This window comes from Euprymna scolopes, chromosome 32, assembly GCF_053919585.1.
Source record: "Euprymna scolopes isolate OS-2025 chromosome 32, ASM5391958v1, whole genome shotgun sequence".
Classification (NCBI taxonomy): Eukaryota; Metazoa; Mollusca; class Cephalopoda; order Sepiida; family Sepiolidae; genus Euprymna; species Euprymna scolopes.
The window spans coordinates 48,377,251-48,399,143 of record NC_136513.1 but is presented as its reverse complement, the minus strand read 5'-3'; the positions used below and the strand labels follow the sequence as shown (position 1 = coordinate 48,399,143).

At 32.5% G+C, this 21,893-nt stretch overlaps 1 protein-coding gene across 8 annotated transcripts in view; it reads left to right on the top strand.

Annotated features, from left to right (window-relative positions):
• LOC145256324 (REST corepressor 3-like) overlaps positions 1–21,589 on the top strand; it is a 40,300-nt gene extending 18,711 nt beyond the window's left edge. The window contains exons 3-15 of one of the 8 annotated variants that reach the window (XM_080115076.1): positions 2,342–2,413; positions 4,200–4,252; positions 7,383–7,544; positions 9,060–9,184; positions 9,747–9,797; positions 12,856–12,922; positions 14,774–14,880; positions 16,018–16,231; positions 16,361–16,438; positions 17,194–17,251; positions 18,314–18,513; positions 19,792–20,015; positions 21,240–21,589. In XM_080115076.1, coding sequence (XP_079971202.1) covers positions 2,342–2,413; positions 4,200–4,252; positions 7,383–7,544; positions 9,060–9,184; positions 9,747–9,797; positions 12,856–12,922; positions 14,774–14,880; positions 16,018–16,231; positions 16,361–16,438; positions 17,194–17,251; positions 18,314–18,513; positions 19,792–20,015; positions 21,240–21,366 — 1,538 coding nt within the window. In that variant the 3' untranslated portion in view covers positions 21,367–21,589. Of the gene's footprint in view, positions 1–2,341; positions 2,414–4,199; positions 4,253–7,382; positions 7,545–9,059; positions 9,185–9,746; positions 9,798–12,855; positions 12,923–14,773; positions 14,881–16,014; positions 16,232–16,360; positions 16,439–17,193; positions 17,252–18,313; positions 18,514–19,791; positions 20,022–21,239 lie in introns of all 8 variants that reach the window. The other 7 variants (XM_080115074.1, XM_080115075.1, XM_080115072.1 and 4 more) reach the window with 7 other exon arrangements.
• The last annotated feature ends 304 nt before the right edge of the window (positions 21,590–21,893 follow it).

The window sequence follows — 21,893 nt, the reverse complement described above, 5'->3', positions numbered from 1 at the left end:
TATAACCCAATCTTGAATTTTATAAGCTTTTTTCGTTTTAATTGAAATTGGAAATTTCAAAAGTTCAAAGTATTTCAAAAGTATTTAGCTACCATTTACCAAACGGTTTCTTCCATTGTGATTTAATATAGATTGTGAATCAAAACGGTTTAGCGCAAATATAAAATAATTTAAAAAACTTGAAACAAATTGTCCAATTAAAAATGGCAAAGAGCATTTTAAGAGAATTAGCAGGAAAAAACAAGTTTGTGCAGAATTTTATAGAATCATTTGAAATATTTAACAGAATTCTTCTGTGCAGAATAATTTATAAAAGCAGATGTCAAGACGGTTGAATAAATTAACAAATCGCCCAATATTTTAAGATTACGTGAATTACAGTTAATGTGAAGTTGCCATGACATTTTTCTCTACACTTATCCTGCCTTGATAGTTCAAAACCTAGATGATGCTCTTTTCTATTCCCTGCAATTTCTTTCCCACAAAATAGACCTTGTGAGCCTGTCTCTGCTTTATTTTCATGACAAGTGCTCGTCTGAGCTCTAATCTATGGTCCTCCCCTTTACTAAACTTTCATAAAAAATTTAAAAAAAAAAAAAAAACTCAACTGACTACCACTATCAGCAATTCCACCTACTCCATTTCCATGAACAAACCTGTGGAACACTGTTCTGCTGGCCCGCTTCCTAATTGACTACGGTATGGTAGCCTTCAAGTCCAATATAAAGAAGTTCTTGTCCAGCCGTCCCTATAAATAATCAAAGTGTACCCGATTTACACAATTAACGATTACTACACTACCACCTTACATTTTTTAACAAAATGTAAGAATTCAACTGTTCTGGATTTTTTTTCCTTTACAATCAATTTGAGACCAATGTAAAATTCTCTAAAACCTGCAGCAAAATATTACAGCATAAATATTGAAATATTTTGCATTATTTGCAAAGCCTTTGAATTTATGCAGATAAAAAAATTGCAATGACACCATTTTCTTTCTTTTTTTCTCTCTCTCTCTCTCTCTGCCTCTTTCTCAAGATGTCTAAAATTACAACAAAACGTTTTATACTTATTTTATATCTAGTCTATATTATTTACTTTGACACATGGAACTTTGTTGTATTTGTATTGAAAAGATGAAGATTTTATCTTTTGGACAGGTTAGGTCTAGCATGGCCAAATTGCCATTATTGCACAGAAAGATTGTGGTAGAATAAAGTTTTCATATTTTCTGCATTAACAATTGGTTTTCCGTATTGTTACTTCATCTTGTGCTGATTTCCTGCCATTGCGACAAACCTCCCTTTTATTTAGATAATCTAGTTCCATGCTTATTTCGATAAATAAAAACTCATCTTTAACTTTTTACACATTTCACTTTGACATTTGACCCTTGGTGAGAATCACCAGTCATAGATTCTGCTCCACAGAATTAAATAGTTTCAACCTTAAACCATTTTATATTAATCTTCTAATTTTTTATCGAATTAGTTTTAAGAGTTAATGCAAACAATTTCTCTATGCTATCCAAAATGGCCACCATAGAAAATTTTTATTTAAAAAAAATAATTTTGAGTTATTTAACGAAAATAAACATGTACACGTAGCATTTTTTTGTCTCCTTTCAGTCAAATAAAGGTTGTGTGCCCCCTCCCCCCAATTGCACTTTTCTTTAACAAGAAGTTGACTAAAAATAATGCCAAAATAATCAAAGACTAGCGTTGATTGTTTTTTTTCTCCTGGATTAATTGTACAACCAAGGCTTGAATCTAGTCTACCCTACTATTGGAAGATGTATGCATTGATATCTTTCCCCAAGGCTGTTATTAGTGAAATTAACATGCAATGTTACTATAGAACATTAAACGATCCGAGCCTGTAAATGGTACAATTTCCATGTGCATATTTGTATCTAAATGAATAAATATTTTTTTTTCTATATTAATCCGAACAATATTAATATCAAAAACTAATTCCATGATATATGATATTTTGAAATCCAGAAACATAAAATTTTGAGTTTCTGTTTTGGATATTTATTTTTAAGTTTCTAATAAAATATTTTGTAATTTGTATTGTCATATTTTCGTGTATCTCTGCAATATTTTTGACATCACTGATATACTGAGAACAGATACTACACTTTGCATTTTAGACAAATGGTCAAAGAATGAGTAAAAATGTTTTAATGATCAGCCATTTTTAAATGAAAAGATGTATATGCTGTTAAATGGATACATAGCATTCACTATTTTTGCTTACCTATCATTTTGTGTGTGTTGTTAATAAGCCATACTTTTCTGATTTATGTGATTTTTTTTTTTTTTTTTTTTTTTTTAAGATATAAAAAATGATGTCCGCACAGATGCTATGTTGGTTTGGGCTCCCAATGCTGACCTCTGTGAATCCAGAAGTAAGTTGGTTTTTATTTTTCAGTTTTTTTGTTTTTTTTAATTTAAGTATCAAGTAAAATAGAAAAAAGTGTTATAATGTATCCTTTTTATATATTTACTAGCAGGGAGACTTGATGTTACTCAGGATTAAATGATCAGTGTTTCACACACCCATGTTTTATTGTCATCAAATTAAGTGAAATCGCCTATTTTTTAATCAAATCGATTGATTGCTTGCGCTATTAAGGACCCATCGTGTTGCATTGAGAGGAAGCTTCACATGCCTCCTCACAGTGACTGCAGAATACATTGTAGTCTACAGTGCACTGAAGAGAACCTTCAGCCATAGCCTTGAGCCCCTAAGGAGCATAGGCCATCTACAACTTTTGTGGCGGCTGAGTTCTTTTTACGGTGTGAGGGTGCCCAACCTTCCCAGAAGGTACGTACAGCGCCTAGGCTTCCCAAATGGTCACCCATCTGGTACTGGCCAGGCTCAATGTTCTGTGATCTGACGATAACCAGTGTGTCAACGTGATTGTGCCATACTGAAGAGAACCTACTCTTGATTTTATGAAGTTATTTTTATATATAATGGCTTGAATTAAAGTTTAAAATACAAACGTCAAGTATCATGGTTCAATTATGCTTTAAACAGAAACATGCATTTCAAACTCGTTCCTCTCATATCAAAGAAGCAGGTGTTGTTTTTTATGTCTGGCTTTTCTGTTTGTGCCGTGATGATTTGAATTAAAGTTTAAAATGAAAAAAAGTATCATGGTTCAATATTGCTTTAAACAGAAACATTCATTTTGAATGTGTCCTTGTGCCTACTGTTGATTTTATATGCTGGGTCTTTCTGCTTTTGTGGTAATAAAATTTGAATGCACTTGCAATGTTAGTCTGCATAAAAATGTTAATTTGGTCAAAAATCGCCTATTCCTTTCATACGATTTTTTTCCATTATCGATAATTATCTGATACAAAACCTATCTAGGAGTACTGCCAGATACATAATGGACATTTATGTGAAATTTCACAAAAATTGACCCAGACGTTTCGGAGTCATTAGGCAATAAACTCACTCCTTTTAAGTAATAGTATATATATATATATATATATATATATATATATATATATATATATAAACCCTTTTTCGGGGGTGAATAGCCAACTAGCACCATGTGTGTTGGGGTGGAGAGGACTCCTGTAAGCCGTGGTGAAGGCAACCTTTCTAGGAGAAGCAAATCTGATTTTTAAAAAAAAACAAAGCGGGAGACCAGTACCCACATTAAGCTGGTCTGGAGTTTAACTTGTTGCTGGCTATCTTGCTCTTGCTTGATCTCAACGTTTTGAACCGAGAGAGAGACTTAGTTGTCATACAAAGCTAAGACTCTGTAACATCATCTGTGTATAGATACTCCCTCAGGCATTTGTCTATAAAAGTGGTCCTGTGGCGATGGAAAAGTTGTAACGCGTGGAAGCTTGAAATGCTGGAAGCATGTAATAATTGATCTTAATGACCATCTTCAGTGTCATGCCTGCTTGAGCGTGTGAATTCACCGGTAGGACTAAAAAAAAAAAGTCATTTTTGGGCTCATGAACTTTAAGTGTCTGAGGGAGTGGCACTCGTCTGACAAGACGTTGCAATCATCATATATATATTTATATATATATGATACATTTTTTTTATTGCTGATTTTCCTTTTTAAATCTTAACAAAAACAAATGAAAAAAAGTTTTAAAAATTTAAATGTAAGAAATGCACTTATTACGAATTTTCTAATTTTCAATATTTTTCTTTTTCAGTTGATGATTATGTTAGTATTGCCAAAGAAAAACATGGTTATAATATGGAACAGGTAATATTCAAAAGTATTTTGTTGCAAGATTTTAGTTTTTAAATTATCACAGGTTATTGAGTTTAAATGTGAAAATTTGTAAATCTAGTTAAATTCTTTCATTCTTGCAGTATAATTTGTATGTTAAAATTAAACTTGTGTAGTCATTCACATTTCGTCTCATTTTTTTGTAATGGAATTTCGCTAAATGTTTGGTCTGGTTCGATCTAATAATTGTTTCCCTTATGATTAAATTTCATTTGTAAGAATGTTTTTATTCAAATCCTGTAAAATTGCTTTTGAATCGGTAGATGGTAAATTGTCTAATTGTCAATCGGAACAATCGATTGTCGAGCTACCAAAATAAATTTGATACCATTGTTTTGTAAACATCTATGTGCACACATTAAAAGCTTTCAGATTATAAGTATAAAATTTTCATTTAGCATAAATTACAAACGCATATCAATTAGTTTTCTAATTTCTATAATATATAAAATCTTGTTTTAAAACTTGTTATTAAGAGAAAAAACTGGAAGTATCGATATTTTTGCAACCTACTGTATATATATATTTGTGATTGGCACTGCCATGTCTACATGGTCATTATGTTCAAGGTAGATTAGTAAGTTTTCTGGCATCTCGGATCCTCTACGGTGAGGCAGTGCGATTTTGCTGCTGATAATAGATTAGCTTTTTTATTGATGATCTGTTTGTGGCACTAAGTTTTCCTTCTAGACTAGTTCTCATGCAAGGCTGCCAACCCCCAATATTTCCTCCTGTATCAGAAAACATGCTATGTGATATACATATATCTGTACGTGATGTTGCCAAGCTAATCAAAAACCTTGATTCCAGTAAAGCAACCATCCCTGACGGTATTCCAATTATAATACTAAAAAAAAACTTCAACCAAAACTACCGCCTATACTTACAAAACTGTTTAAACGTTGCCTTAAGAAGAATTGCTTCCCATCGCCCTGGAAAATCTCATCAAGTAAGCCCTGTATTTAAGAATTCAGGTGATCGCTCATCCCCCTCTCAGTACCGACCAATAAGTCTCCTGTGTGTCATGAGTAAGTTGCTGGAATCTGTGTTAAATATAGAAGTAATCAACCATCTCAGCAAAAATAACCTTCTTAGTGACACACAGTATGGTTTCCGTTTTGCTAGATCTACAGCAGATGTGTTTACAGTTACTTGACATATCTAAGGCCTTTGATAGGGTATGGCATGAAGGTTTACTTCAAAAGATCTCTAGCTATGGTATAGCTGGAAATGTCTTAATTATTAAATCATTTCTCTCTGACAGGTTCATAAGAGTAATAGTTGATGGGCAAAAATCAGAAGCTCCCACTATTAATGCTGGAGTCCATCCTGGTCCCAACTCTTTTCCTGATCTACATTAATGATCTTCCAAATCACATCCTTACATCATTTGTAGACATTTATGCTGATGACACTACCATCTATGGTAGCACATCTAAGTCAGTAAACGACGAAGTTCTCTCCCGATTCTCTCTCCTCTGATCTTGAGCACGTGGTACAATGGGAAAAGGAGTGGCTGGTTACTTTTAATGCATCTAAAACCAAGCTTCTCTCTTTACATCATCAACATTCTGATCCCCATCTGACATCAATTGAAATGAATGGCTCTCGTCTTGAGGAGGCCTCAAGTTTTGACAAGCTTCTTGTCTTGACCTTTACTCCTGATCTTAAATGGAACATGTACATCAAATCTGTTGCCAAGGCCGCTGGAAAAATGGTGGGATCCTTCTATCAATCCAGTAGATATCTCACTGCTGATGCAATTCTCTATCTATATAAGAGCCAGGTACGTCCAAGGATGGAATACTGTTACCACATCTGGGCAGCAGCTGCTAGAAAAGACTTGTCCTGCCTTGTAGGGTTAAAAAATAGACTTTGTAGCCTTGTAGGAGATATCCTTTTCTCTTCCCTGCAACCTCTCTCACAGAAGAGATGTTGGGAGTTTGTCTCTGCTATATTGTTATTTTCATGGAAAGTGTTCGAGTGAGCTTCAGTCTATGGTCCCCCCTCGCCAAACTTTCGCAAACACTCGTCTAGCTGAAAACACTATCAATAATTCCCCTCCCTCTTTATCTGTGCCTAAACCTAGACGTAGATTCCATGAACAAAGCTTCTTAGAACTGCACGGCTGTGGAATTGTCTTCCGTTTTCCAGCTGACTACAATATGGTTGTCTTCAAGTCTAACGTAAACAAGTTCTTGATGAGCCGTCCCACTTAACAAATTTACAGAATTTCCATTACTAACGATTACTATATTGTCCAATTGTCTACTGTACACTCTTTAACCCTTATCCTCGAGTGGTCTCTTGGCTTTGATAAGTAGTGGTGCCTATGTAAAGAAAAAAAAAAGTAAAAAACTTGAAAGTTTTGTCTGCTCTATTTACCCATAACTAAAGAGAAGAGTGATTGGGTTCATCACTTTTGTCAAAGATATAGCTACAGTATAAGTTTAACACCTTGTATCTTTAATCCTTGCAAAGCTAACTTGTTTTTTCTAGAAGGAAAAAAAACCTAGTATTTGAAGCTATTTTGAATTCAACCTCCCTATTATTGTATATATCAAGATTTTTTTGTTTTACAGTGTATCATTTTGCTTTCTTCTCTGGAAGACTTGGAACCCTGGAAACAAAAAATTGCAAATACTAAGGAACAAAACCATTCAGATAAAATTAATCTAAAACTTGGAAAGCTGTACATTACAGTTGGGGGTCATCGTGCTGCTGTCGTCTTTGTTAAAGATGTGACATTGTTAACAAACAGGACAACCAACTAAATGTACAGGATGCTGCAATCGCTATCCAGTTTTGACTGATCTGAAGATAGTGTCATGGTGCACCCTTTGACTCTGAATATTTGGTTATATTCAACCAATGTAAGATGACGGGGGGATGGGTGGCATATTTTTTTTTTTTATACTTAAATCCCTTCTAGTTGAAATCATACAAATTGTAACTTTTCATCTCGAATATTCAGTGTTTTTATAGCCTTGGTGTCTGCGTTGAATATGCAGAATTCTACTTCATTAGTTCAAATGTTCTGGTAAAATCTTTCTGAATAGATGACTTGCAAATAATATACTCAGCCTTTTTTTCCTTTGCACAGGCTCTTGGTATGCTGTTCTGGCACAAACATAATGTAGAAAAGGCATTAGCTGATTTACCAAATTTCACTCCTTTTCCTGATGAGTGGACCGTTGAAGATAAAGTTTTATTTGAACAGGCCTTCAGCTTTCATGGAAAGAGCTTCCAAAGAATCAGACAAATGGTATTTTCTTTTTTGAAATTCACTTCTATTGATGTTTCTTGGAAATTGTTTTTATTCTACTCAAACCATTTTCTTTTTTTTCCCCCCTCTTCCCCCCCCCTCTTTCCCCCCCCCTCTTTTTTTCCCCCTCTTTCCTCTTTTCTTCTTTCCTCTCGTCTCTCCTCTCCTCCTTTTTCCTCTCCTCCTTTTTCCTCTCCTCCTTTTCTCCTCTTCTCTTTCTTTTCTCCTCTTCTCTTTCTTTTCTCCTCTTCTCTTTCTTTTCTCCTCTTCTCTTTCTTTTCTCCTCTCTTTCTTTTCTCCTCTCTTTCTTTTCTCCTCTCTTTCTTTTCTCCTCTCTTTCTTTTCTCCTCTCTTTCTTTTCTCCTCTCTTTCTTTTCTCCTCTCTTTCTTTTCTCCTCTTCTCTTTCTTTTCTCCTCTTCTCTTTCTTTTCTCCTCTTCTCTTTCTTTTCTCCTCTTCTCTTTCTTTTCTCCTCTTCTCTTTCTTTTCTCCTCTTCTCTTTCTTTTCTCCTCTTCTCTTTCTTTTCTCCTCTTCTCTTTCTTTTCTCCTCTTCTCTTTCTTTTCTCCTCTTCTCTTTCTTTTCTCCTCTTTTCTTTTCTCCTCTTCTCTTTTCTCCTCTTCTCTTTCTTTTCTCCTCTTCTCTTTCTTTTCTCCTCTCCTCTTTCTTTTCTCCTCTCCTCTTTCTCTTCTCCTCTCCTCTTTCTCTTCTCCTCTCCTCTTTCTTTTCTCCTCTCCTCTTTCTTTTCTCCTCTCCTCTTTCTTTTCTCCTCTCCTCTTTCTTTTCTCCTCTCCTCTTTCTTTTCTCCTCTCCTCTTTCTCTTCTCCTCTCCTCTTTCTCTTCTCCTCTCCTCTTTCTCTTCTCCTCTCCTCTTTCTCTTCTCCTCTCCTCTTTCTCTTCTCCTCTCCTCTTTCTCTTCTCCTCTCCTCTTTCTCTTCTCCTCTCCTCTTTCTCTTCTCCTCTCCTCTTTCTCTTCTCCTCTCCTCTTTCTCTTCTCCTCTCCTCTTTCTCTTCTCCTCTCCTCTTTCTCTTCTCCTCTCCTCTTTCTCTTCTCCTCTCCTCTCTTCTCTTCTCTTCTCCTCTCCTCTCCTCTCTTCTCCTCTCCTCTCTTCTCTTCTCTTCTCCTCTCCTCTCTTCTCTTCTCCTCTCCTCTCTTCTCTTCTCTTCTCTTCTCCTCTCCTCTCTTCTCTTCTCTTCTCCTCTCCTCTCTTCTCCTCTCCTCTCCTCTCTTCTCCTCTCCTCTCTTCTCTTCTCCTCTCTTCTCTTCTCCTCTCCTCTCTTCTCCTCTCTTCTCTTCTCCTCTCTTCTCTTCTCCTCTCTTCTCTTCTCCTCTCTTCTCTTCTCCTCTCTTCTCTTCTCCTCTCCTCTCTTCTCTTCTCCTCTCCTCTCTTCTCTTCTCCTCTCCTCTCTTCTCTTCTCCTCTCCTCTCTTCTCCTCTTCTCTCTTTTTCCTCGCAGCTTTATAAAATAACTCCAATCTTTGTTTCTATTTAAAACCTTTATATTACATTTTTGCAGCTTCCAGACAAATCTATTGCTAGTTTAGTAAAGTATTATTATTCCTGGAAAAAGACTCGATCAAGAACCAGCCTTATGGATCGTCAAGCCAAGAAGCTTGCTGGACACCCACGAGATGGAGATAGGTAATATATTTTTTAATGTAATTATTTGCTATATATACATTTCAGCAAAACTAAAGAATGCATTTTTTTTCTAATTCATGAAACCAGCTTTTAATTCTTAGTTTTCCATTAATATCAATTTAATGCATATTTTATTTGCTTCCTTTTCCCATCCTGGCCTTTTATACTATAGTTAATCTTTTTTTTTTTTTTTTTTTAATTATCTTTTTTTGTTTTTATAAATATATCTTTTAAGATGCTTGTAAATTGGGGAAATTTTACCATTTTTTAAATATATTCGTTCATTTAAAAAAATATTTAAATAAAACCTTTAAATCTCTTGGTTTTTATGTTCCCCCTCCTTAGTCCCCTTGTTCATCCGTTGTATATTTTCCATCTAGTGTTTTGTGCATTTTGTTATTTATTTTTTATTTATTTTTTTTATATATATATATTTGTTAGTGTTCTGCAAATAATGGTTTCTCATAGTGTCCTCTTCTGGACGATTGAGAGCATTGTGCTGAACCATGTGTTGGCCATCCAACTTTAGTTTTGGTGACCAAACTGAATTACTATCTTCCAGGTGTGGCCGCATCAAGCTGATCTACAGCTTCAGGAACATTACTTTGTCCAAGTAGGTATTGTAAGCTGTACGGATCTTGCAGTTTGTAGGCTTTCTTCACCGCATGCTCTCTTTTAGCTATTTGTCAATCTGCATTTACAGGGTTCGTAGGAGGGCAAAAGAGTAAAATTATTGCGATCTCTTTCTATACATTGCGTCAACACTTTACTATTTTAATAGTTGAAAAACTAATTACGTTGTAACACTTTGAAATTTGGAAGCATTTTTACTGTCAGATACAAAGTTTTTGAAATTGCTAAGAAATTCGGCACAAACTTAGTTTGTTTTAAGTTTTGGAAGTTATACAAGCAGAAAAAAGGAAATCAAAATTAGCGCTTGTTACATATTTCAAGTAATTCAAAACCATTCAGAAAAGATAAATGAAACATAAAATTTAAAAATTTCTAATAGATAACACTTTGTGACATTGTATCAGATACATCCATTTAAATCCAATGTTTGTTCTCCCATACATCATGTCTGTGCTGTATTCATATAAATCTGCTGAAGACAGTCATTATAGGCCTGTGAAAAATTATTTTAATTTTTTTTTGGATAAAGCATTCCATTAAACATTTTGTTTTTCCTTTTCGCAAGTATAACTTGAGAAAATTTTTAAAAATTCTGTCAAATGAAACTGCACTTGTTCTAATTCTAATTTATTCAGTTTTGCAGGTTATTTATATCCAATTGTATCAAAATCAAAACCGTACAATTTAAGTTTTATAGTAATTTGGAATTGAATAACCAAAAGATTTTCATAAGAATGCCACTGGGGACCACTTGTGAATTTAATATTCCTAGAAATTTCCTCCTTCAGAATAAGCCAGTAAAATCAGGAAAGGGATGAATAATTACATTTCCAAAATAATCTATGTATGGTTTGTGAACAATGGCAGTTATACATCTGGTTGTTAATGACTTAGCATTTTTACACTTTGTGATCTCTGGGAATTAGTTTCAATAGTTTATCGATTGTTGATCAATCTTAATCTTTCAAGATTTTTTTTATCCAACTTTAAACTTCTATCAAAATTATTCCAAGTATTTGGGTGTCATTTGATCAATTTTTGTATTTTTAGATCAATAAAATTCAATCTAAAATATTGAATTGTGCATTTTACATTCCTTAAAGTTTTCTATTCAATGATATTGTACAGTGGCAAAATTTGATGCGTAATGTTGGCAAAATTTGATGCGTAATGTTGGCAAAATTTGATGCGTAATGTTGGCAAAATTTGATGCGTAATGTTGGCAAAATTTGATGCGTAATGTTGGCAAAATTCAGATTTTTTTTTTTTTATGCTTTGCTTTCTTTCTTTACGAACCCTGTAATTCTTTCCGCATCTTGTAATAATTTAACTTTATTAATTTACGGTTTTGAACATTCTTTAAGCTTTGTTAACTTCTCTCATAATAACATTCAATGATAAATTTATTGGGATTCTGGTTCTTGGTGTAATTTCTCCCCTTCCCAACTCACCTGTGATTTCTGTGTTGTCTGTACTTGTCTTTTTTTTTTTTTTTTTTTTTTTTCTTATGTATGTGACATATATAAAATGAAGATATTCATTATTTCATTCAGATTGAAAGCTAAATGATAACTAAAATGTAACAATAACCTCGATCAGTTATGCATTAAATGCTTCTTTACATGGTTTGTGCATGTATAGATGAATGTATGCGTGTGTATACGCACACACAAGTGGTTATAAGAATGAAAAATCAAACTCAGACAAGAGTTCTAGACATATAGTGAGAATCTATATTTAGTTTGTGTTTGAAGCTTATGATTTAAAGTATTACGTACATAAAGGTCTAATGTCTACAAAAATGCATGAAGAGATTATAGAAATGAGTGGCAAAGTTCTTGGATGACATTTTCAGTATTTTTTTATAAAGATTGGACCTTGTGTGCCATAATTTCAGTCATAAATAAACTTTGAAAAAAAAAAAAAAAATTTTTTTTCATACTTACGTGACTTCCATTTTATTTTTCTTATAAATTCTGTTGGATTCTTGTCCTTACACTTTCTCATGTGTATAACTCATCTACTAAATATCCTCCATCCAATTCACTCTGTCTGATGTTTGCCAATAATTGCGAGTTCAGTTTCTTGAAACCAAAGTACAAAAGGCCAGGGGGAGGAGGTTAAAACTATTTTTCTGCTATTTTTAGTCATTTTTTTATATGCATTTTTTTTTTTTTTTTTTTTTTTTCACTTTATATCCTCATTTCCATTTTGTTTTCAATCTTCTCTTTTCCTTTATCCCCTTTTTAGCCAATTTCATTTCCCTCCCCACCTCCCCCCCAAAAAATCAAGATTCAACATTTATAAAATTACATTTGCTTTTCCACCTGCTAATCACCCGCTTTAGCGCATGAAACTTATAGAATGTGCACAGACTTTCAGTTGGTAAATTACTTTAACAAAATGTTTTAGTTTTTGCATCTAATACTTATTTTATGATTTCAATATATTTTTGTTAAGCTTCACGGCATGTTACAAAAGTTTTGGAATTGACTTTGATGTAAATGTCTATACATGACTAAAACTTGTTTACTTATATGCACTTTGCACAAATGGATGGCATAAATAATAGGGAGAGGGGGTGGTGAATGATCTATATAATTAGAGGATGGGGGTGGGTATTTATTAAGAAAGAAATATATAAAAAATACTGACCCAATGGGTCTCGAGTGATTTGCTATATGTTATTCCTTGTCACCGTGTACACTTTTCATCTGTACGTTAAGATTGTGGAAAAAGAGCTAATTATGTAAACAAAATACAAACGATGAGATGGGTTAAATAAATACTGAAAGGGAGAGCAAGAGAGATCTATTATGAAAACCAGAAGGATGCAACAATATTTGAAAATTGTAAAAGGTTTTTTCCTAAATATTTAATATATAAAACGTGGCACGGATGATCTTAATGAAACAAACTTAAGATGAAATTAAATTTTGAGCACAACAATATTCAATAATAATAATTAACAGTTGGCCATTTTTTTCATTTTGATAAAGCTTGGTTTGTTTCAAATTTAATTTCTTTTTACTTTTCAGCGATGGAGCATCTGATGAAGGTAGCAGAAATTCTGATAGTGATGTTGAAAACAATAAAGAAAATGGCGTATGTATTACGAAAAAAATTTTATAGCAACATAAAATGTTTCAAATCGCGAACTATTTGCTCATCCCAGATGTTCTATCCAGATTTTAATTATAAAAGTTCAAAGCAAATCCAATATCTAACAGAAATATTTGTGACATAGCTCTTGCCTTTCTTAAGGCACCGAATTGTGATTTTTAACAAACAGTGAAATCGGTATATGATTATTTGAACAAGCTTTCATGTAATAAATAAAAAAAAAAAAAAAAAAAAAATGGTTTGATTCTATATATATATATATATATATATATATATATATATATATATACTATTATAACTACTTCATTTACTCACAGAAAATTAATATACTAAAGTATAAATTTATGCATAAACTTGAAGTATTTACTTCAACAGTGCTCAATACGTAGGTAGAGATAGTAATTTATAAAATATATATAGCGATTAAGCTACACTGAATATTCCGCGTTTCATCCACTCTAGAATTCTTCAAGCTAATGCGCATGAGCCTGAAGAATCCTAGAGTGGATGAAACGCAGAATATTCAGTGTAGCTTAATTGGCATATATATTTTATAAATTACTATATACTATTACATAAAAGTCACTTTGCGTGCAAGTTCCTTCCTCATAGGTTCTGAAACGGCTGAGCGTATCTTCTACAAATTTTGCACAAAACTAATTTATATGTCTGGCAGTGTTCTTAGAAATGCTTTGTACAGAAATTTATCTGATGAGTATTGAAAATCAAAAAAACTTTGATCTTAAAAATAGCTTTTCTCTCTTATAGATAAAAATAATTTTTACAGGGGAATATTTTACGTTACACCAGCCAAGAGATAATGAAATTTAGCAAATTATTTAAAAAAAAAAAAAAAAAATTTATTATAATCTGGAGATATAGCTTAGTAATAGAGTATTCGACTACAGATCGAATGATCCCCTGTTCACACCTGGGTGTACTCATCAGTTTATTTTAATTTTTTTTCTTAATGAGTTCAATTTATGGTAAAAGGTACCATTTTCAAATCACTGCAAATCATTTTTGTTTGCATATTTTAAAACTAAACATTAATCAGAAGTGACTTTTCCAGGGCATTCATTGTCAAGCTCAAATATTAGCTGATGTGATATTGTAAGCAGACAGAATTTGATGAACGGCATTATTTTTTAACTTTATTTGCAAATTAGTCTACCAGGCAAATCATTCCTCGTAAGATATAATAATCCGTAGAGGATTGATACTATAATAGTACATACGTAATCTGCATAAATTAAAATATCATGTTTAAGCATATTGTATGATCGGGTTGCCAGCTAGTTTGGAATAGAAACAATTAAAAAAAAAAAAAAAAAAAAGCCATGGAAAAATGATGTTAAAAAAGAAAATATCATTTGTCAGATTCTCTGGAAGCTTTTTCCATGAAAGGTGACGGCTGTTCAAATAATTGCAAAGCCATTATATTTTGTCACATAATTCACTAGCAAAGATATTACATCCCAAACAATGGAAAACTACACTTTTTTTTTTAACTACTTGATTGTCTTGTGCAACATCTTCTCCAGTCAGATTTAATCATAAACAAAAACTTAAAACAAAAAGATATTTTCTTGCTAACTTTTCTTCGTCCCAACATAAACGTATCTCTATCTGTAATGGCTTCTCACTAACTTGTTTGTTTGTTGAAAGCAAATATTCATATCCACTGTTTCTTGATAAAATGGCTGTATTTATTTTTAAAAGTTTTGAAATTCTTAACTATGAACTTAGAAAGAAATTCCTTTTCTTATGTCAAGGTACTCTCTCTTAAAAGATTTTATAATCTTTCATATAATTTTTTTATTTGTTCTTCAGACAAGTCGAGAAGATGGGAAAGGTTGTTCGAATTGTGGCTTGCATTCTTCTCAACTCCACTCAACACCAAAAGGAGCTTTGTGCAATAGTTGTTACCAATACTGGAGGTAAAGTTGGATTTCATTTCAAACTTGCCATAATTGTATACATTCAGCAGCTAATTTGATTTTAAAGATAATTTTTTCTTATTGAACATATTCCGATTTAATGTAAGGTTTGATTTTTGAATTTCACATGATTTTTATTGGAAAAGTTTCAATGTTCAAATTTTGAATAATTTTCACTTTTTTTGTGCTGACATTGAAGATGCATACTTTTAGAGTGCTTTCAATTTTTTAGTGACTATTAGAAAGACTACCCAGCATTGCTTGAAGGTATAAAAAAAAAAAAATAGCATAGAAAAGTTTAAAGCTTTTAGATTAAAACTTTCAATCTATTTCCCTCTTTCCCACATTCATCTCCTCAGCCTCTTTAACTCCACCCAGCCTATTTCCCTCTTGTTTTAATTGAAAATAATGCAAATCATTCACCTCTCCTTTGCATAATAGATAATTATTGGAAATGACTGAAAAATCGATTCTTCTTCTTCTTCCCCCTCCCTTGGTGAAATCTGGCCCAGTCGACCCCTCACCCCACCCCAAATTATATATTTATTTCTGGACATCATGATGATGATTGCAATGTCTTGTCAGACGAGTGTCACTCCCTCAGACACTTAAAGTCCATGAGTCCAAAAATGATTTCCATCGCCACAGGACCATTTTCAAAGACAAATGCCTGAGGGAGTATCTATACACAGATGATGTTAGTCTTAGCTTTGTACGACAGCTAAGTCGCTCTCTCAGTTCAAAATGTTGAGATCCAGCAAGAGCAAGATAGCCAGCAACAAGTTAAACTGCAGACCAGCTTAATGCGGGTACTGGTCTTCCACTTTGTTTTTTTAAATCAGATTTGCTTCTAGAAAGGTTGCCTTCACCACCTCCACATTTCTCCACATACAAACATACATACAATTGCCTTTTATATAACAGAAGCTTAAGCAACCCAATTAAAGAATTTAGATATTTTTCATAATTCTAAGCATCTTTCATAAAATATTTGAAAATGTTCACTTAGTGATGTAATCAATTCTTTCTCTTGTCTTCAAAGCTTTTTATTTATTTTTCCCCCTTTTTCTCACTTTTCTGGTGGTTTTTCCACTTGTGTTTGTTCAGTTGTTAATAATCCTCTATCTTCCTTAGAAGAACTGGGGTGATGAGATCAAGTGCTGGTCCCATGAAGCGCCGAGAGCAGCAGCACAGCCAACATCGGCATAATCCCATGCGTCACAAACGGAAACCTCCTCGCGGAATGTATCTGTGTGAAGAAGACCTTAGGTTGATGCTTACTGGTCCAGCACAGCAGTCTGAACAAATTTTGAAATCCTTAGATATGGATCTTATTTCGTTGAAAAGACAGGTGAGAAGTTTTTTTTACTATTTTTCCACCTTCTCTCTTGCAATTTTCATTTTGTATAGATTGTTGCTGTGCATATTCACTGAAACTATTGTTTCTCTCATCTAAACTCTTAATGCTCATCTATTTTAGGTTCAAAATAACAAACAGATTATAAGTATGCAAAAACACAGAATAGGTACTGGAATTGATGAATGGAGGCCTCCAGAAGTAAGCTTCTTTTTTTTTTTTTTTTTTTCTCCTTTTTCTTCTTCCGCCCCCCCCCCTCCTCCTCCCAGCATTTAATCCTAGTTTCCTGAATGCACATTTTTTATGTCCTTTGTAATCTGATCTGGAAATTTGTTTAAAAAATACATGACCCTATTAACATAAAATTCAATTTAGTCTTTTAACTCTTGTAATTTCATTTCTCATTCTTCTCTCTAATAAAGTAGTTTATCTTAATTTTTCTAATTATTTTTTTTATTAGTTTTGTCACCTACATCTTTATATATCTTTTAAATATTTGATACCTTTGACTTAATATTTTTAACACTCCAGCCAATTATCCTATTCACCTTCAAAATACAATAAACAAAGTATTATTTTTCTCGACAAGTAGTTAACAGAATTTGAATAAAACAATTGATTGGTATTTTGGAGGTACAATCCTAATGTGTGTTTTAAGGTTATGAATTAAACTCTTTCACTAATTAATATTTTCTTCCTTTCCTAATATGAGAAATACTTCATTTTAATTTATAAAATTGACATTTATCTTGTCTCTGACAATGTGAAAAAGGTTTGCATTCCCAGGACTAAATGCTTTTATTTTGTACAAAAACATGTTACTTTTACATCTCCATTATTCAATGTGTCCACATTTTAAAATGTAATTTTGCATGTTCTCTCCCTCTTTTGGGAGGATGTGGGGAGGTAACTGCTCCTGTTCTACCACCTGCTAACTGCAATTTTCTTTATTTTAGACCACGCAGAGAATAAATTCTCGTTGGACTAATGAAGAACTTTTGTTAGCAGTTCAAGGTGAGTTCCTGTTTCATATTAAAATGCTGGAATATTGATGTAATTTCCGCACATTTGATGCATTAACTTTTGTAAAGTTAATGCATCAAATGTGCAGAAACGGTGTAAATTATAACACTTTTTTTTTTTTTTATGTATTTCTTTTGTTATAAACTACCTGTCCTCACTCATTTGGGTCAGTATTTATTAAGTATACAATTTCTTCACTTTGAAATTAAGAGAATGGTTTTAAGATAAGAATTTCTTTATTAGTATTTGATGTATGAAAATGTGCAATTTTTTTTTCTGTAGACAACTTTTGGTATCTGCATTGAATAAAATTCTAATCTTGTTAGTTAATTGTATAGAAAGTTTCTATGTAAATTATTTTCTTGTATTTTTACATAAATGTAAGTAATTGGAATCGGCAATTTTTTGGATTATTATCATGTTTTAGTCAATGTAACTTCCAACCTTCTTCAGGTGTATCTTGTCAAGCTTAAGAATCTTTCTGACAAACTCAGAATCTGCACAGAATTTTTAATAGAATCCACAAGAGAAATGGCTGTTTGTCAGTTTCTATCTATTAGCAAGTTAAGAAAAGTTTAAAAAAAAAAAAAAAAAAAACTTAAATAAAAAATATATATATATCAATAAGTGGAGGTAATATGTACATATCTAAAAGTGATCAGGCTTTTAAGGCTCCTAAAGATTTGTACTAAAATATGGCATGTCAACATGTCATTGGTTATAGGTCAAAGTATTTTTGAGATTCAATCCTTATTACTGGTGATAATAACTCTACTTGACAAAAGTAACACTTATACCTTGTTATGGCTGATAGTGAGAACAATCTACCTTCATAGATTAAATGATGGGTACAGTTTGAAATTCTATACAAGTTGTTCAGTTTAAAAAGATTCATGTGAAGTCATGGTTAAATCTGTCACAATGTGAATATGAAAATAATACTAAATACAAATGTCTTTATACAAATAAATTAAAGTGAAGAGGAAAAATAATTTTTAAGATCATCTTTTGAAAAACGGGATAATAGTTTAATGCGTTTTGCCAAAATTCCAGGTGTCCGTCGTTATGGCAAGGACTTCAAAGCTATTGCTGAGGTGATCGGCAATAAACTTGAAGCTCATGTTCGGAATTTCTTCATCAATTATCGACGTCGATATAATCTGGACGAGGTATTGGCAGAATATGAAAGTGAACATGGAACAGATTCTGTGAAGGATGAAGATGAAGATGACGAGAAAAAGGATTCAGAAAAGGTAACTTTCATGTGAAAAGTAAACTTTTTTTTTTTTTTTTTCCTATATATGGAACTTTGTATTTTTGCACTCAATCTCTATCACTTTGCAAAGATACTTGAAACATTTAAAATAATAAAAATTCTATTTATAACTTTGAAACAAATCTTTTTATTTAATGGATTAACATTTTGGTAATTTCAATTTATTTTTAAATCAAACCAGAAACAAAAAATTAGTTTGCGTTTGCAATTTAAAAATTAAGTCTGTCGTAAGAATTATTACAAATGCTAAATATTTGTCAAGGAATTATATTCGTTCAATGTTTATTTTGAGAAGCTTGAAGAAATTGACTTCCAAACTAAACTTATCTCTGCCCGGGTTTTTATTTATCCCTCTTTCTTTAAAGTCCTTATTTATTGCTTTTGTGTTTTCTTCAACCTTCCCCTGTCGAGTGAACCATACTTTTCTGCATCTATGAATCCCAACCACTCTCATCCATTCTGCACACTTTTCATTATACTGTCCACATTTACTCTTTCTCTCGCTTCATCAGACAAAGCTTTACGAACAAATATATTTTTTAGTTGACCTTTGACAACTAAATATTTTCATTTACTAGCCAAATGAAATAGTTACTAGTCAAACGCACATGATTTTTGGAATATGACGTCTTTTTTTCTATGACAAATACGTACATAAAGATATTTCCATATTTATTTGAAAGTCCCAGCATGTGAATTTCTTTGAGTGTTTTTTAAACAGCCTTCATTAAAAAAGTATTTTATTCAACCTTTTATTGTTTAAATAATTTGACTGTGCTTTTATTTTTTTTTTAAAATGCTTGAAAAGACATTTTTCACTCAGAAATGCGTTTTGGAAGATTATCCATGGAAAAAGAAAAGCATAATCGCCAAAAGATCAGTATTTTATTATTTTAGTCACCATTTGGAAAAATCACTCGCAAATGTTGCTGTTTCACTCGCAATGTAAAACCTTGTCAGAACTAAGCAAGTCTTATAACTCACTTAACTCACTCATCATATTTCTCTCCATAACATTCATGTCTTGGTACACAATTTGTTTCCATACTGTATGCACATGCCTAATGTATGGTTCCGTTTTGTTTCGTTTTAGTTTCGTTAGTTTAATTTCTTCTTCATAGAGAAAAAACACTAAAGTTTTGGAAATTTCAGAATTAGTTTGTTTTGTTTGTTTTTTGTTTTTTTTATAAAGAAATTAACTTTTTCACTTTATTTAATCATTGGTGAATGTAACTTAATCTGCTTTCTTCTTCAGATGGATGTTGATGGCAAATCTGCAGAGGGCGCGGCTACATCTTCCTCCCCGCCGCCTATAAAGCAGGAGCCATCATCTGCTCAACCGGCTTCTGGTAGTGGGAATGCTGTCCCCACAGCAGCAGCTGCTACTGCTGCTAGCACACCGGCTCCCCCTCCCTTGCTCAAGCAACCACAAGTGCCTATCACCAAGGGAAACAATTCTCAATCATCTCAACATCCGAGGTACAGGTGCATTTCAAACTGATTTTCTCATCTCCTTACTGTTAAGTCTGCCTTGTTGGGCTCTGGATGATCATCATCTCCATGTTGTTTGTCTGTGTCAATGTAAACGCTCAATAAAGATCATTAGAAAGTGTGCTTCTTTTTTTTTTTTTTTTTTTTTTCCATTTTGTTGTCTAAATGGATTCAGTTATTTTAAACAATATTATAATCCATTTGTAATTTAGTTTTCTTTCTCACTCTCTCTTTCTCTCTGGCTGTGAGATAATTTTTCTTAAAGTGCATTTTGCCTATTTTGGACAGATTTTGTTTTTGAATAGCTCCTTTCGGAACAGAAATTAAGACCCTAAACTTTTTCAGAAAATTACTCCAAAACTCTGGCACTTGTAAATATTCAAAACTAAATTTTACTAATTACTTTTTTTTTTTTTTTTTTTTTTTTTGACGTCGCTTGTTTCCGATGATCTTTACTTTTTTTTTTCGCATACATTTTCATATCATGACAACTTTTAATTTTAGAATTTTCTTAATTCAGTAAATGAATCTTTGGTGTTATTGTATTACTTTAGTATACTTTTTTTTTTTTTTTTTTTTTGTTTGTTTTTTAATTAAGAAATGTGCAGAATTTTGACATTTTCAGAGAAATTTTCTGAAAGTTCAGACTTGATTTGTCTTTTTCTGTTCTGAAAGTTCTTTAAAAGTTTAAAAAAAAAAAAAAACTTGTCCACCATAATCAAAATGCATAAGTTCCAAAGTTCTATGCAAATGCACAAATAAGTCCGAATTTTATATTTAACTGAAAGATTTAAAGTTGACTTTTTGTGTCCTGAATATTTTATTAAAATTTCTGCTTAAGGTGTTAGAATTATTTCTACTTTCTGACCGAAAATTGTCTCCCTATTAATAATTTAAAAAAAAAAAAAATTATGCTTGTATATTTTCAAATTTATCGATAAAATGAATATCGAATATTTTTGTTCATGGATATGTAGGAAAAGATAAATATTCCCAGAAAAAAAAATTGTAAATATTCATTTCAAAAATTTTTTAAAGTTAAAATCTTGTCCAAATTCTTTGACACTGAACTTCTGTCCTCTAAAGTGTGTTGTTTGTTCAATGACGAGCGATAAAATCTTGTTGGGTTTTATTTGCCGCCATTGTATGTTTGTGTGTCATTCTTTTGCGGATTGCCAATGATAACTGATTACTTGTGTTTCTGTGTTGTAGGTTGCTTCCTCAACCTAAGACAATTCTGCAACAGCCACCCCCTCCGTTGATTCGTCCCATGTCTGGGAAGCAGCCGGTCAGCTCTGTGGTGCCTGCCCAAATGCCCGCGGCAGGGGGACGGGAATAACTCGTAGCGTCACCCTAGCCAACGATATGCCCACTCCTTCGCGCTTCCCATCGTTAAAATAGTTTTAATAGCACTTTCACTCATCACTTAATTTTTCTCTTCACATCTCAAACCTTTTTTTTTTTTTTTATCCTTTTTATTTCATTCATTTATTTATTTTAGAAATCGCTTTTTTTTTTCTTTTATCATTATTGTTAGCTCATTAAAAAAAAATTTTTTTCTTTGATTTCGTAAAATCTTGTATTTTTATTTTCAAGCCTCAAACATTCTACATTTGTATTTTTTGTTTTCCAAATTTTTCCGCCTGATTAAAAAAAAAAAAAAAAAAAATGCATCTAATGGACATATTATGAACGCCAGTGGCAGCATGTATGAATTTTGGACATGAAAGGGGGTTGTGTCAAGGACTATTCAGGTGGCTGTGTCTGTTTTATGTATATATATATATCTATCTATATATACATACACAAAAAAAAAATCATCTGTAATATACGTTTATGTATATCTGTCGTTAACGGAGAGGGTGG